General features: G+C 42.5%; 1 protein-coding gene across 2 annotated transcripts in view; it reads right to left on the bottom strand.

Annotated features, from left to right (window-relative positions):
* LOC121323389 (activin receptor type-1C-like) overlaps positions 1-15,577 on the bottom strand; it is a 38,100-nt gene that overhangs the window by 2,468 nt on the left and 20,055 nt on the right. The window contains exons 6-7 of one of the 2 annotated variants that reach the window (XM_041264425.1): positions 9,015-9,053; positions 375-531 (exon numbers count right to left, since the gene is read on the bottom strand). In XM_041264425.1, the coding sequence (XP_041120359.1) occupies positions 375-531; positions 9,015-9,053 (196 nt within the window). The remainder of the gene's footprint in view (positions 1-374; positions 532-9,014; positions 9,054-15,577) is intronic. The other variant, XM_041264426.1, reaches the window with a different exon arrangement.

Genomic DNA, 15,577 nt, shown 5'->3' on the forward strand with positions numbered 1-15,577 from the left:
TCAACATTGACTCCAAAAGATAATTTACAGTATATGACATGCTAATTACTGCTATGGCCAACAGTTTTGCATCACCCTATAAATCCAACAATTTTTGCTTCATAAAGTCGAGAGAATATAATGCATGTTAAAGTCTGCTGGATTTGTGGGTTGATATGGTTCATAGGAATAAATTTGTAAATCACGTGGTATACTATTGAGTAAAGTAGACTTTTGTCTAAAGGAGAAACAATATCATAAAATGGTATTCTTCTGTTGCACAGGCTATGAAGATAAACCCACTCCTTAATACAAACATGAACATAGGTAAGACACATAAACAACTATTATGCTTTAAGGAACATACTGTTTCAGAATGTATTGATTACACTCACCTCTTTGTTCCTACTCTGTGATTTGAAGGTCTATCAATCATGTTTGTAACTGAGTCATGTTTCACAGCAAGGCCTAAATCAGCAATAGCACAAGTTCCATTCTTTTTCACCAAGATATTTTTCGACTTTAAGTCTCTGTGTGCAATAGCAGGTTTTCCTATTAAGTAAAGAAAGAGGGAATTATTTCTGTAAACATTTTAGTTTGTCTGTAACTTCATTCTCAGTAGAATGATATGAGTCGTTCAATCTGTTCATATCCAAATCTAAAATCTGAAAACCAAACTGTAAAGACTTAGCAGACTTGATCAGAGATGATAGAGATTTGGAGGAATGGAGAATTGTTCTAGTCTGCTCTCATTACACATGTGTAAAAGAGATTACACTGTACATACAGTCAGGGCCGGCGTAAGCATATAGGCAGAACGGGCGGCCGCCTAGGGCGGCAAATTGAAGGGGCCGCAAAAACGGTACATAATTACATTTTATACTTCACATTTCTTTAATTGTAAAATGTTCAATATCTTAGATCACAGTTTTTTGTTCTGCAAAACGTATTGCTGATGTTACAGAACCATATCATGAGCAGTGGTGTAGTCCTAAAAATGGAAGTACGGAAACGCTGGGGGGGCGGGGTGAACACGCCGGTGCGAAATCTGGTCTCCCCTGGGAACAGGCTTGTGGCTGCTGAGCCAGTTGCTAAGCAAAGCACGCATTAAAGTTCCTTGAGTATTCAAATGGGGCGGGGCATTATTGGATTTAATTTTATTACTCCAACAATTGTTCTTATAAAAGGATGTTGCTAATGCAGGATAATCGAAATGCTTTGTAGATTTGTAGCTATTTGCTTTTGACAACAAAGCCCTTAAAGTCACTAGATTTGGCGAGAAATTAGTTAATTGGCCACACTGTTTGAAGCCACAGGAAAAAAAAAATTGATTTACCCACAGCTTACTACAGATTATTGCCTTGACACAACAAGGAAAACCGGTTCACCGGTGCCCAGGCACTGAAATTAGAGCGGTTGTTGCCATTTAAGCATGTTCATAACACCTTGGTAAAGATTCTTTAATTCTTTAAAGTTAATTCTTAAGTCAAGGAGCTGCCTATAGAAAAAAGTACCGGAGGATTTGCTAAGCACGATTATATGATCACTAACCTACACGTTAGATACCAGTTTTATAGTAGTTAAGGAACGCAATACTGTACTGTACAAATAAGGTACAATGAAAATACAGTGTGTTTGAAGTAACCTGTGTATCCTGTATCAATTGTTATTTATAACTCTAAGTTACATGCATGGTGGTAGAATCCATTGATCATAAATATTTTCATTATAAAACTGACAGTGTATGTCACTTCCGCTTGTAAGCAGAGTGATGATTGTATATAGTTGTATATAGTTTTGTGACGAGGTAAAAAAAAAAAAAAGAAAACAAAATGTGATGAACAATAATTTGTTTATATGTTGATATAATGATTATTGTTTGATTTCCATTATATGAGAGTAGATGTTGAACTTCATGCTGATTTGAACTCCGCACTCGCCAAGATAAGCACCAACTAAGACGTAGCTTTGCAGTAAACTAATGTGATCCATCTCCATCCATTTGCGTTGTTTTCCATCTGATGATGTAGATATCCTTCTGTCTGGTGTTGATTGCTGAAGTCTAATGCTGGCTCCAGGAATCAGCTCATTTTGCCTCCCCAGTGCATCAGCACACACAACGGCTGCAAAGCTGGATCCGGGGATCAACCCAGTACGGTCTCCCCAGCGCACCAGCATGACAACCGTCTCGATTGAGCTAAGTAGGGAACATCTCTGGGGTCTTCAAGTGGGCACCTTCCATCCTCTGTGTTTCGTTGACTAGCCCACGACACCTCAAGAGGGCTTGACAGTGATTCTGGCATCCCAGCATCACCTCCCTCCATCCCCCACTCAGCTCAGCCCAGCTTACTTACCTGTACATCCGCGTTGCTTTCTATTGTGCTTGAGATCCCCATCCTGAATCTTTCCGTCTCAACCACAGCCAGTTGCTGCTCATTTCTGCCGCTTCAGATAAGTTCTTCACTGTGTGACGCAACTCTTGGCCACTGAACCCGACGTCTCTGAGAAACCGGGTTGTAGAGTGTGCCACAAATATATAAATGCCATAAATATATTAATGACGCTGGCGATGGCATCGTCTTGGGCCATTGTAATTGTCTTGTGTGTCTTGTTTGTTGTGTCTCGTTTAGTGTTCTGTGTATTGTAAGGGTACAGGGCATGGCATTAGTGTGTGTGTGTGTGTGTGTGTGTGCGCACATGCGTATGGAGCATGTGGTGGGCGGACCCTCCCTCCTCCGAGGCTATAAGTAGGGGGCAGGGGGGTGGGGGCCAAGCTGCGAGTGGAATGACACATGTAGACTCGACTGGAGTGAGGCTGTGAGGAATAGAGCTAAATGCTCAGAGTTATTTTTATTTATGGATTTGGTGTGAACCCTGGCCCAAATAGGGATTCCATGTTATTTTATTTTATTTAGTGCAGTAATTAAAAGCAGCAAGTATGGAATCCCATCTGGTCTCCTTTAGTCTTGTTTATATAAAAATGAGTGAAAAGGGAGTGTGTCAAAATTTTGTTTGCCTAGGGTGTTAAAAATCCTTGCGCTGGCCCTGCATACAGTAATACAACATACAATTGACACCAAAGAGCACTACTGGTGCAAAAAACATTTACTAGTATTTTACAGTTGGACTTTCAGAGGTTTACATGCCTAAGTTATACTTAGTTTAGGTTTTCAAAGTATTAACAAACATTGCTGCTTTGCTTTTAGTTGAAACCCTAACAAGATTACGTTTAAAATGCATGGTCTATGCATAGTAATGCAAAATGGTAATACTTCTCATCAGTGTTTGGTGAGTAAACAGCTATTTGTTACAGGCATACATAGCTTTGGGCTCCACCACTAGCTTTAAAGAGACTAGGCACAGGTTGCATTTCTTGTACAGGCCTTAATTAATTATTGCTGGTAGAAACACATAGCAAATATGTTAAACCATGCGTGAAGGTGTTGCATCCATCCCATGAGAACGGTGTGTTAAATAACTCGGGAAATAAATCTCAGCCTAAATGGACATGGACTGTGAAAAAACAAAAAACAAACCCAACGTCTATAAGAAAAAATGAATACCATTGTTGAAGCATGGACTGCATTATCTCACTCTGCAATGCTGCAGTGTACGTTATTTTATTTTATTATATTTTTTAACTGTTTGTTTAATCTTAAATGTGGGCTAATGCGATTTAATTTTCTAGCAAACTGACAGGTGCACATTTTTCTGTTTGTTATGTGATCGACATTAGCACACCAAAGATTTAAATAAATGTGTACTTGCACAGACTATTCTGCCTTTAGTTGCATTAGAGATTATTGCATGATATAAAAATTACATTAAATGTTTTGTTAGTAAAAACAAAATAAGGAAAAGAGTAAAGTACTTACCACTCGGCCTAATGTTGGATATCAACAGCGCCATTTTGTGGGCGGAGACTAATATAACCTCGTATCACCCCCAAAATGAGGTCATGAGAGCATGCAGTGAATACTTACCATATTGTTGCAAATAGCAGGAGCCGTGGGTGCATCCAACTATAGGAGGGGAATTATAAATTAAATACTCTAAACAAATTGTAATTCTAGTTATGATTTGGTGCCATAATGTTCATAGTCCTGGAAGTTTAATGTTTAGACTACTTTTTGATATTGATAATACAATATATTTTTGTAATAACTTATGAATAGGTTTAAGTCACCTGGGTTGAGTCCCAGGGGAGGAGTTATTCATGGGTGGCTCTATAAAAAGAGTGAGTCTGAGAATAGGAGGAGAGGTGGTAGTAGTTACAGCTTATCATGCTGGAGGTAACAATGGCGGTTTCAACCTGATCAAATGATTTTTTAATGTTTATTTTCTTTGTTTAAACTTTCTTTGTTTAAAGAAAACTAAGTTGTATATTTTTCCTTTGGGAAGATTTATTTTTGTTGGTTGGCTGATTTTGTCTGTGCTGCACTGGACTGCTGCCCAAAATAAATTCTTGAAAAAAAAAAAAAAAGAAAATTAAAATCCAGCTCAGTGTCTGTCTGCCTATCTGCCTACTGCACTACACCACAAAGATCACTCGGTACCCTTCAAATGGTGGCAAAGTGGGATATTCCAGTGATTAGCAGCAGGAAGCTTACAGCATTAAAAAGACAGAAGGCAAGCTGAAGTTGGAGAGCGACAGAGTCAACAGAATGCCAGCGAAACGGTGCCAACTAGAAGAGACAGCAAAGGAGTGTGAAGGGGCAGAAATGGCTGACAGCCCAATGACAGCCAAGCTGAGCACAGAGTCCGAAGACCCAATGATAGCTTGCTCTACTAGTAGACAGCCAGGGATGGCAGAGCTTGCTGGAATGTTTAAATCATACCTTCAGGCTCAAGAGAGGAATGACTCGAAAAAGGAGCAAGACAAAAACAAAGATAGAAGACCATGCAGCATTAGTTTGGGCAGCTGCAAGAGGAGGTGACAAGAGGCCTGCAAAGGGAGTATGATGAAACAGGAAGCAGAGCCAGTACTTCAAGAGATTCTGAGCAGAGAGCAGAGTCATGTGGAGGTCCAAAGCATGGCTGGAGAGAACCAAAATTACAGAAATTGGAAGATAAAGATGACCTTGAGCAGTTTCTGACCACTTTTTAAAGAGTAGCTACAGCTTGTTCGTGGGATAGAGGACACTGGGCTATACGTTTAGTTGCCCTGCTAACAGGAAAGGCTCATAGTACTTTTGTAGTCATGCATTCTGAAGACATCACTGACTATGATAAAGTGAAAGAGGCAATCTTAAAAAAATATGAGATTAACTCTGACACTTACCGACAGCGGTTCCGATCCACTGAAGTATTGAAAGGAGAAACACCAAAGGAGCTTTATGTGCGATTGGAAGAGCAGTATAAAAAGTGGACACAGCCGGAGAAACACACCAAGGAAGAAATAGGAGAGCCCATAAACTTGGGGCAGTTTTTACAAATGATCAATACAGAAGTGAGAATTTGGATCAAAGAATGTGATCCGGCAACAGCTCTGGAGGCAGCACGGTTAGCAGAGGTGTTTGTATCTGTTTGGAGGGGATATAAGATCTACTGCTACACCCAAGGGTCGAGCTCTGTAGGACTGGGTAAGTCTGAGGGGCTGGAAACTGGTGTTGGTCTATTTCATAAAAATAACACATATCCCATGCAATCTGGTAAAGTTGAAAAGAAAGTAATATGTTATAGTTGTGGAAAAGAAGGACATATTAAGCTGAGTTGTCCGTTAATCAAAGAAAAAGACTTCAAATGTTAGTTATGTGCCCAAACCTAGGAAAGAGGGAGCGAAAATAATGAAGAGTTGGGGGAGGGCAGTACTAGGCTACATAAGAGCAGACACAGCGTCAAACTGAAAAATTAAAATATACCCTGAACAGGCAGTCTGAGTTGCCTAATGAGTTTTAGGCCGTGGATAATTTTGAAGTACCAACTAATGTGGGAGAGTAGCAGAGAGCAGATAGTACATTACAGCATCTCTTTGATAGAGTGGAGAGCAGTGGGCAACAGGAAAGGTATTTGGCGGGGGAATGGGACATACCATTCCATGGGCAGGCCATTTGAGTACACAAAAACATTAGCTTGAATTGCACGTAGATTCTTTTGGCCAGGCTTTTACATTGATGTGGGAGAGTACATACACTCATGACCAGAATGTCAGGTAGCTTGCAGAGGGGCAAAAACAAGTAAAGCGCCACTGATATCCCTACCGGTAATTGAGGTTCCATTCAAAAGGGTGGCTATGGATGTTGTCGGGCCTTTAGAAAGGAGTCGATCTGGTAACAGGGTCATTATTGTGATATGTGATTATCTGACACGTTACCCAGAGGCTTTCCCTTTAAGGAATGTGAAGGCAAGACAGGTTGCATCTGTATTGTTACAGCTGTTTTCCAGGGTGGGCATACCACAAGAAATATTTATGGATCAGGGCACAAATTTCTAGATCTAATTTACTAAAACAAGTTTACCAGTTGCTGGGAATCAAGGCAATTAAGACCAACCCTTACAACCCCCAGACCGATGGCCTGGTGGAGTGGTTAAATCGAACCCTAAAGAGCATGTTGAGAAAATTTGTGAAAGATACTGAGTCCAATTGGGATCAATGGTTACCATACTCAGTATTTGCTTATAGTGAAGTCCCACAGGCATCTACGAGTTTCTCACTTTTTGAGTTGCTGTTTGGCAGGCAGGTGAGGGGTCCTCTGGACGTCTTGAGAGAGGAATGGAAGTCTCCCCAAGACAACTGTCTGAATATTGCCTCTTATGTTCTGAAGATGAGGGATTGTCTGGAAAAGATGTCCGCCCTGGCTGCAGAAAATTTAAAAGGAGGCACAGAGAAGATAAAAGACCTAGTATGTTAAAATTCCCCATTAAGATCTTTTGTTCCTGGACAACAGGTTTTGCTTTTGTTGCCAACAAAGGAGAGCAAACTGCTAGCTCAATGGCAGGGACCATTTACAATGCTGGAGAAGAGGGCCCAGTCAACTATCTAAAGAACTTACCAGATCGTCGGAAGAAGAAACAAGTGTTCCATCTAAACTTGTTAAAAGAGTGGTTTCCCAGGAATGAAGGGGGTTTGAACCTTTTCATTAGAGTGGTGGAGGATGAGGTAGAGGAGGAAGAGATGTATTTTCCCCACAGGCAAGCTGAACACGAGTTGGGATTTGAATCATTTGACCCCAAAGCAGCAAGAAGAGATCCAGTCTTGTCTAACCTCAGAGGTTTTCCGAATGAAACCGGACATCGCTGGTGCAACATCAGATCCAACTGAAGGAGGTGGAGCCAACTCGGCAGTGGCACTGTCGAGTACCAGAGAAGTTTCTGTCAGTACTGAAAAGTGAAATAAAGATCATGTTGTCCTTGGGAGTCATTGAGGAATCATCTAGTGAGTGGAGCAGCACCATTGTCTTGGTTCCAAAAAAGGATGGCAGTATGTATTGATTTCAGAAAGATCAATGCCAGTACCAAATTTGATCCTTATCCCATGCCAAGGATAGATGAAATGGTGGAGAAGACTGGTAAGGCAACATACACCAGCACACTAGATCTCTGTAAAGGCTATTGGCAGGTTCCCATGGCATCAGAATCAAAAGATTACTGCTTTTCGAAAAGTGATGCCATTTGGTTTATAGGGTGCTCCCGCCACAATACAGCGGCTTATGAATTTGGTACTAAAGGGAGATGACAGTTTTGCCACGGCTTATCTGGATATCATTATCTACAGCCAGTCATAGGAAGAACATCTACAACACCTCACCATTGTGATATAAAAACTCTATCAAGTGGGACTGACCGCCAACCCTCAAAAGTGAGTTTTGCCAGGCAGACCACCAAGTACCTGGATTACTATCTAGGAAATAGCAAGATTCGACCACAGGTGCAGAAGGTAGAGTCCATTCTACAGTGTTCTCCACCCAAAACCAAGAGGCAAGTGCGCTCTTTCTTGGGTTTCATCGGATGGTATCGACGGTTTATTCCTAACTTTTCATCGAAAGCTGCAGCTTTAACTGAGCTGATTAAGAAAACCAGTCCAAATAAAGTAAAGTGGACCAAAGACTGTGAAGAGGCTTTCCGGCACCAAAAAGAAGCTTTGTGCAAAGATCCTGTGCTGCAGAGCCCAGATTTTAAAGAGCCATTTCTTGTCCAAATGGATACATCTGGGTTGGGCCTGGGGACAGTTCTTTTACAGGGTGAGGGGGAAACATGAAAGCATGTTCTATATATTAGTAGCAAGCTGTTTCCCAGGGAAATTAACTACCCCACTGTAGAAAAGGAGTGTTTGGGAATTAAGTGGGCCTTAGATTCGCTGAGGTACTATTTGTTGGGACGCCATTCTCAAACAGAGATTGATCATCATGCATTACAGTGGCTTGGACGGACTCAAATGCCCGAATCACATTCTCGTCTGATGTGATTTACAAAGCTTGAAAACAGAGTGTCCCTGCTGATATCCTTTCTCTTTCCAGAGAAACCTGAGAAAGCTTACAGGGGGTGGATATGTGACGGGGCTGCATCCGTCCCATGAGAACGGTGTTAAATAATACCGGGACTCGGAAATAAATATCTCAGCCTAAACGGACATAAACGAAAAAAAAAACAAACACAACGTCAAAAAAATAAATGAATACCATTGTTGAAGCATGGACTGCGTTATCTCACTCTGCAATGCTGCACTGTGTGGTGTTGTTTTAAAAAAAAAAAAAAAAAGTTTGTTTAATCTTAAATGTGGGCTAATGTGATTTAATTTTCTAGCAAGCTATGAGGTGCACATTTTTCTGTTTGTTATGTGATCGACATTAGCGCACCAAAGATTTAAATAAATGTATACTGCACAGACTATTCTGCCTTTAGTTGCATTAGAGATTCTTGCATATCATAAAAATTACATTAAATGTTTTGTTAGTAAAAATAGAATAAGGAAAAGAGTACAGTACTTACCATTTGACCTAGTGTTGGATATCAACAGTGCCATTTTGTGGGCGGAGACTAATATAACTTCGGGTTACCCCGAAATGAGGCAATGCGAGGACTGAGTGAATACTTACCATATTGTTGCAAACAGCAGTACCCTTGGGTGCATCCAACTATAGGAGGGGGAAGTATAAATTAAATAAATCTAAAAAAATTGTAATTCTAGTTATGATTTGGTGCCATAAAGTTCATAGTCCTGGAAGTTTAATGTTTAGACTACTTTTTGATATTAATAATACAATATATTTTTGTAATAACTTATGAATGGGTTTAAGGAACCTTGTAACGATCACTCTGCACAACTGAAAAGCAGTTGTACTGTCCTCCCTAAGGAGATACTACTGGCCCAATATCTATAACTAACTAAGTCAGCAAGAGTGACAGACAGCAAAAGCAGGGATGTCAGAGGTGTCAATTTCACGAACAAACGGTTTATTGTTGTGAACTATAATGTAATAAATGAAATATAAGGGCAACAACTTATGGCAGAGAACATTTAGTTAGGTGGAAGGTACAGCTGAGTATGAAAGTAAAGTGAACTAAACAAACATCCAAACAAACTAACACTAAAGCGAAATGAATGTGTTGTCCGATTGGCCTCCAATAAACCCCCACACACACAAACACCACACCAACACAAAACCAACACAACGACAGGCAAAAAAGACAAAGGTGAATGAATAATTATATGGGAAACCAATTACAAAGGCAGTCTTGATGGCAATGGATGACAATGGTTACACTCTAATTAAGTAATATGCTGTTTGTAAAATGGATTCCTCAAGGGAAAAACTAGCCAGCCAGTTTTAATACCGATTTTGGCTTCCAAGGAGCTCTGAGATTGGAGGAGTGGATATCTGAATGAGCCAATGGGGGGAGAGGATGAACAGAGGGTGATAGCAAGGAACTATGGGAATTTGAGTTTTAACCTGGCCAGGCTACTGACCCTAATAAAAGGGACAGGTGGGTTACAGAAACTTACACCCACTTTATGGAGCAAGTGAATTGTTACATATCACCCCCCCCCCCACACACACACACACACTGGAGGTGCAAGGGACGAACGCCATAATAGCGTTTTAGATTAACAATATTGACTTTAATAGAATCAGGCTCCCCCACTTGACTTTGTAGTTGTTGGGTCCAAGTCTCTTGGTTACAAGAGGTGGCCCAAACCATTTAGGGGCAAGTTTAGCAGAAAACTTTCCAGAGGCATCAGATGAGGGGTGAGATATTATCCAGACTAACTCACTTTCTTCATACTGACAGTGTGCTCCGGGCTCCGGACGTTATAGGGTGAAGATTTCCTGCGTCAAAATGTTCACAATCTTGGTGGTCTTACTGTCCGGCAATGGAAACAGCTCAACCCACTTTGAAATAATCGACAATTACCAAGATGTAAGTGTTACCTTTTTTACTTCTCAGCAAAGGTGCCATTAGGTCCAGACCCAACATCTCTCCGGGCTCCTTCACAGTAGTGGACTGGAGTTGACCTGCGGGTTTGGTGTTGGAAGGTTTGTACCTCTGGCAGGTTTGACACACCTTTATGTGGCGCCACGTATCTTTATGAATGGACAGCCAACATGCAACCTCCAATATGCGCAACAAGGTCTTCATCCTGCCCAGGTGACCTCACAAAGGGTTGTCATGGTAATGTAGGAGGAAGGAATCCATCAGCTGTTCCGGAATAACCAGCTGGTATCGGAATCCTTGTTTAGGGATGGGCACCCAGCAATACACCAGTCCTCGCTGTTGGATGAAGTTGATGCGATTATTACTGTCGGTCTTTGAACCAATGTTACGGATGATATCAGAGATAGTTCGGTGTTTGGACTGAGCGGCTGCAATCTAGTCCATGGTGGTAGGAAGATCCATGTTACTCGCAGAGGCATTGCTGGCACACACTGCTGCAGAGGGAGTTGAAGGAGGTACAAGAGGAGCTCGGGAGAGTGCATCAGGTACCAGGTTAAGACTACCTTTCCTGTAAATAACGGTAAAAGTGAATTGTTGTAGGCGAAGAGACAAGCGGGTCAGTCTGGAAAAGGTTTTTGGGTTATTGAATGCCCAGGAGAGTGCAGCGTGGTCTGTGACTACCTCAAACTCCACCCCCTCCAGATAATGCCACCATTTCTCTACTGCCCTCACAACAGCGAGACACTCCTTTTCAGAAGTGGAATAGTTCTTTTTGGCAGAATTCAGTAATTTTGAGGCATAGGCTATTACATAAGAACATAAGAACATAAGAAAGTTTACAAACGAGAGGAGGCCATTCGGCCCATCTTGCTCGTTTGGTTGTTAATAGCTTATTGATCCCAAAATCTCATCAAGCAGCTTCTTGAAGGATCCCAGGGTGTCAGCTTCAACAACATTACTGGGGAGTTGATTCCAGACCCTCACAATTCTCTGTGTAAAAAAGTGTCTCCTATTTTCTGTTCTGAATGCCCCTTTTTCTAAACTCCATTTGTGACCCCTGGTCCTTGTTTCTTTTTTCAGGCTGAAAAAGTCCCTTGGGTCGACACTGTCAATACCTTTTAGAATTTTGAATGCTTGAATTAGGTCGCCACGTAGTCTTCTTTGTTCAAGACTGAACAGATTCAATTCTTTTAGCCTGTCTGCATATGACATGCCTTTTAAGCCCGGAATAATTCTGGTCGCTCTTCTTTGCACTCTTTCTAGAGCAGCAATATCTTTTTTATAGCGAGGTGACCAGAACTGCACACAATATTCAAGATGAGGTCTTACAAGTGCATTGTACAGTTTTAACATTACTTCCCTTGATTTAAATTCAACACTTTTCACAATGTATCCGAGCATCTTGTTAGCCTTTTTTATAGCTTCCCCCACATTGCCTAGATGAATTATTACTTTCTCATCCTCTCCTTCTAGCTGGGTCAGAACTGCTCCTAGTCCTATATCGCTGGCATTAGTGAAGTCTCGGAACATCTTGTTGATGTCTGGGTGAGCAAGGACTGGAGGACTGATCAAAGCTTTTTGTAGGAGTTTGGAACTTTTCTGGCACTCTCCTGTCCATTTCCAGGGGACATCCTTCTTTTTCAAGTTGTTTAGGGGTGCAGTCATATCCGCAAACCTGGGGATGTACTTGTGGTTCCACCCACCAAACCTAGGAACCGTTGAACCTCTTTCAAGTTAGTAGGTATGGGGTATTCCTGGATGGCTTGGAGCTTGTGGGGATCAGCAGCTACACCCTTACCTGAAACCACATGACCGAGGAAATTAACTGTGTGTTTGAAGAAGTGGCATTTTTTGAGACTGAGAGTCAGATGGGCAAGATGAAGTTTGTGGAAGACAGTTTCAAGGTCTTGAAGGTGCTGTGCTAGGACTGACAAATAGACAATTACGTCATCGATGTAGACAAAACAGATCTTCCCTCGAAGGTCTCCTAACACCCTCTCCATCAGCCATTGAAAAGTGGCTGCTGCATTTTTTAACCCAAATGGTATTACTTTAGACTGATAGAAACCAAAGGGTGTGGTAAATGTTGTCTTCGCTCTTCTTCCTTGGTCCGTCGCCACCTGCCAGTAACCTGATCATAGATCAAGGGAGCTTAATACTGTGGCACCACTCAGGGACTCCAGGATGTCATGAATGAGGGGCATGGGGTATGCGTCAAAGATGGTCTTGGCATTCAGTTTCCTGTAGTCCACACAGAACCTGTATCCTCCGTCTTTCTTCTATGTAAGCACCACCAGAGAGGACCATGGGGAGGTAGATGGTTCGATAACTCTGTCCAGAAGCATGTCTTGGACATGTTCCTTGATCAAAGCCTTTTTCAGTGGCGACACTCGATATGGTCGACCTCGGACAGGGACTTCGTCCTCCGTGGGGATGGAATAACGGGTGACTGTGGTCATTCCTAGATGATCACTGCAGACCAATGAGCACTTCTTCTGGAGCTTCTGGAGTTGTAGCTCGACAAGAGATGGTTCAGATGAAGTGATGGTCATGGTCACCTTCGGCGGTTGGGTTGGCTTAGGACGAGAGGTGGTAGGTGGCTGGCCAGCCGTATGGAAGTAGAGACAGACCCTCGGTGAAGATCTGTGCCACGAAGATTCCCACTCGTACTGTGGCAAAAAAGGATGGTAGGAGAAATCCTTCTGGTGTTTGACACCATACTGCCTATTGACAATGTCAATCTGGGTATGAGTTTTCCCCAGGCAATCCAGGCCTAGAAAAAGAGGGAATGTTAGATGACGATCCTCCAAGACATAGGTGCCTATAAACCATACCTCTCCTTGTAGAAGGTAAGTGAGACGAACTTGACCTTTGGCCTGGTCCTATGCATACTCCAGCTCTTCCCCTGGCTGAGCTATCTTCCTTCAGAGACTCTCAGAGTGAAAGTGCTCCCAGTGTCCAGGACTGCAGGTCCTTGGAGCTCTCGAATGCCTACCTCCACGATCAGCAGAGTCAGGCTTGCAGCAGGAGCTATATGCTTCTTCTCCTGGCTTCTCACCATGCTGACCTCGGCCAGCTTCTTGGTAGCTCCTTCATTGCATTTCTTATTCTGGACAGCTTTGTTTATGTTTGCCTTGACCCAGTACTCCCGCTGGGCAGCGATGTCTCTCTCCACCTTTGTCCCGATGCGCACCAGTTCTTTCACGGTCTTCACCATTCCCCTCAGACAGCTTGCCAGTTTGGGATTACAGCTGTTGAGAATCCATCAAACCACTTCAGCCTCCTCCAAGTCTGGCTTCCAGTGCAGACATAGGGCACGATAGTCATAGGCGAAGTCAAGGATTTGCTCGTCAGGCAGCTGGACTCTGGAGCGGAGTCGGTCTTCCACTTCGGTCTGGAAGTCGGACGGCAGAAAGGCTTGACAGAAGACGGTCTTGAAGTGTTCCTAGGACTGGATTGCCTTGCGTTCTGCTACCCATCAGCTCTTTGCTGAGCCTTTCAGCACACTGGACATGGTTGCCATGATCTCATTTGGTGTCATGGGCCGTAGCGCAAGGAATTCATCGCATTTGTCCAGGAAGTCAAGGACATTGCAGCTGGCCTTTCCGCCAAACTCCGGGAAGTTGATCTTAATTGGTAGCTTTGCTTGGTGAAGACTTCCTTCATTTCTGGAGTCACGGTAATCAGTCAACCCACCCTCAAAGGAGAATTGTTGCAGGGCAGACTGCCTTCCAGAGGAGAGGTATGGTTTAGCAAGTGGCAGATGAGGGGTGCTGGTCTTCTTGAAGAGTTTCTTCAGCTCTTCTTCCCACAGCACATCGCAGCGTTTAAGACACTTCACCACTTCCAGATCAATTTCATCTATGGCCTCTTGTCTTCGCCTCTCCATATCGGCAAAGCGTCCTTCGATGTAATCTCGCAGGACTTGTTCACGGTTAATGCTGCTCTCCTAGAACTCAGACAGTTCTGTTTCCAGTTGCTCAACCCGCTCGGCGAAATGGGAACAGTGCTCAGTCAATTGCCCTACTGCCTCACTGTCAGTAAGGTTACCTTCACCATCAAAGCCTCCAAAAAGCTCCGCCCCTTCTTGGGTAATGTACAGATCACTAAGGCGGGTAATTATCTCTGTGACAGGCTCTCTGATAGTCACATGGGGTCTATCTCCAATCTCAGAGAAGTTTAGTGAAGACAAGGTCTGATTTTCCATTTCTGACATCAGGTTTCCAACAATTTAAACCGATTAATTTGAATATGAATTTAATGAGACACAAAGGGTCCCCGTACGGGCCACCAATTCTGTAACGATCACTCTGCACAACTGAGAAGCAGTTGTACTGTCCTCCCTAAGGAGATACTACTGGCCCAATATCTATAACTAACTAAGTCAGCAAGAGTGACAGACAGCAAAAGCAGGGACGTCAGAGGTGTCAATTTCACGAACAAACGGTTTATTGTTGTGAACTATAATGTAATAAATGAAATATAAGGGCAACAACTTATGGCAGAGAACATTTAGTTAGGTGGAAGGTACAGCTGAGTATGAAAGTAAAGTGAACTAAACAAACATCCAAACAAACTAACACTAAAGCGAAATGAATGTGTTGTCCGATTGGCCTCCAATAAACCCCCACACACACAAACACCACACCAACACAAAACCAACACACCGACAGGCAAAAAAGACAAAGGTGAATGAATAATTATATGGGGAAACCAATTACAAAGACAGTTTTGATGGCAATGGATGACAAATGAAATTTAGGCCTAACAAGTCCAGTGAAGCAATGCACATGTAATCCAAAGTAACAAAAGAACAAAACCAAAATTACAGGAACCAAAGTATCAAAGTAAAGTAGAAAAAACCCCAGCAAACAGAAAAGGAATAATTTCACCAACAATAATGAAGTCCCAAATAGAGTCCTGTACTGATGATGATGGATGAAGGTTTGGTGAAAAAAAATAGCGATCGTAGAAAATGATGAGTCTGTCGAGTAGTACCGGGTGAACAGCCGTTTGGAAAATATCAGGAGGATCAGGAACAAAATGGAGACTGAACACACTAACAAGAACAACCTAGCCAGCCAGCTTTAATACCGGTTTTGGCTTCCAAGGAGCTCTGAGATTGGAGGAGTGGATATCTGAATGAGCCAATGGGGGCAGAGGATGAACAGAGGGTGATAGTAAGGAACTATGGGAATTTGAGTTTTAACGTGGTCAGGCTGCT

Source organism: Polyodon spathula, chromosome 11 (assembly GCF_017654505.1).
Source record: "Polyodon spathula isolate WHYD16114869_AA chromosome 11, ASM1765450v1, whole genome shotgun sequence".
Taxonomy (NCBI): Eukaryota; Metazoa; Chordata; class Actinopteri; order Acipenseriformes; family Polyodontidae; genus Polyodon; species Polyodon spathula.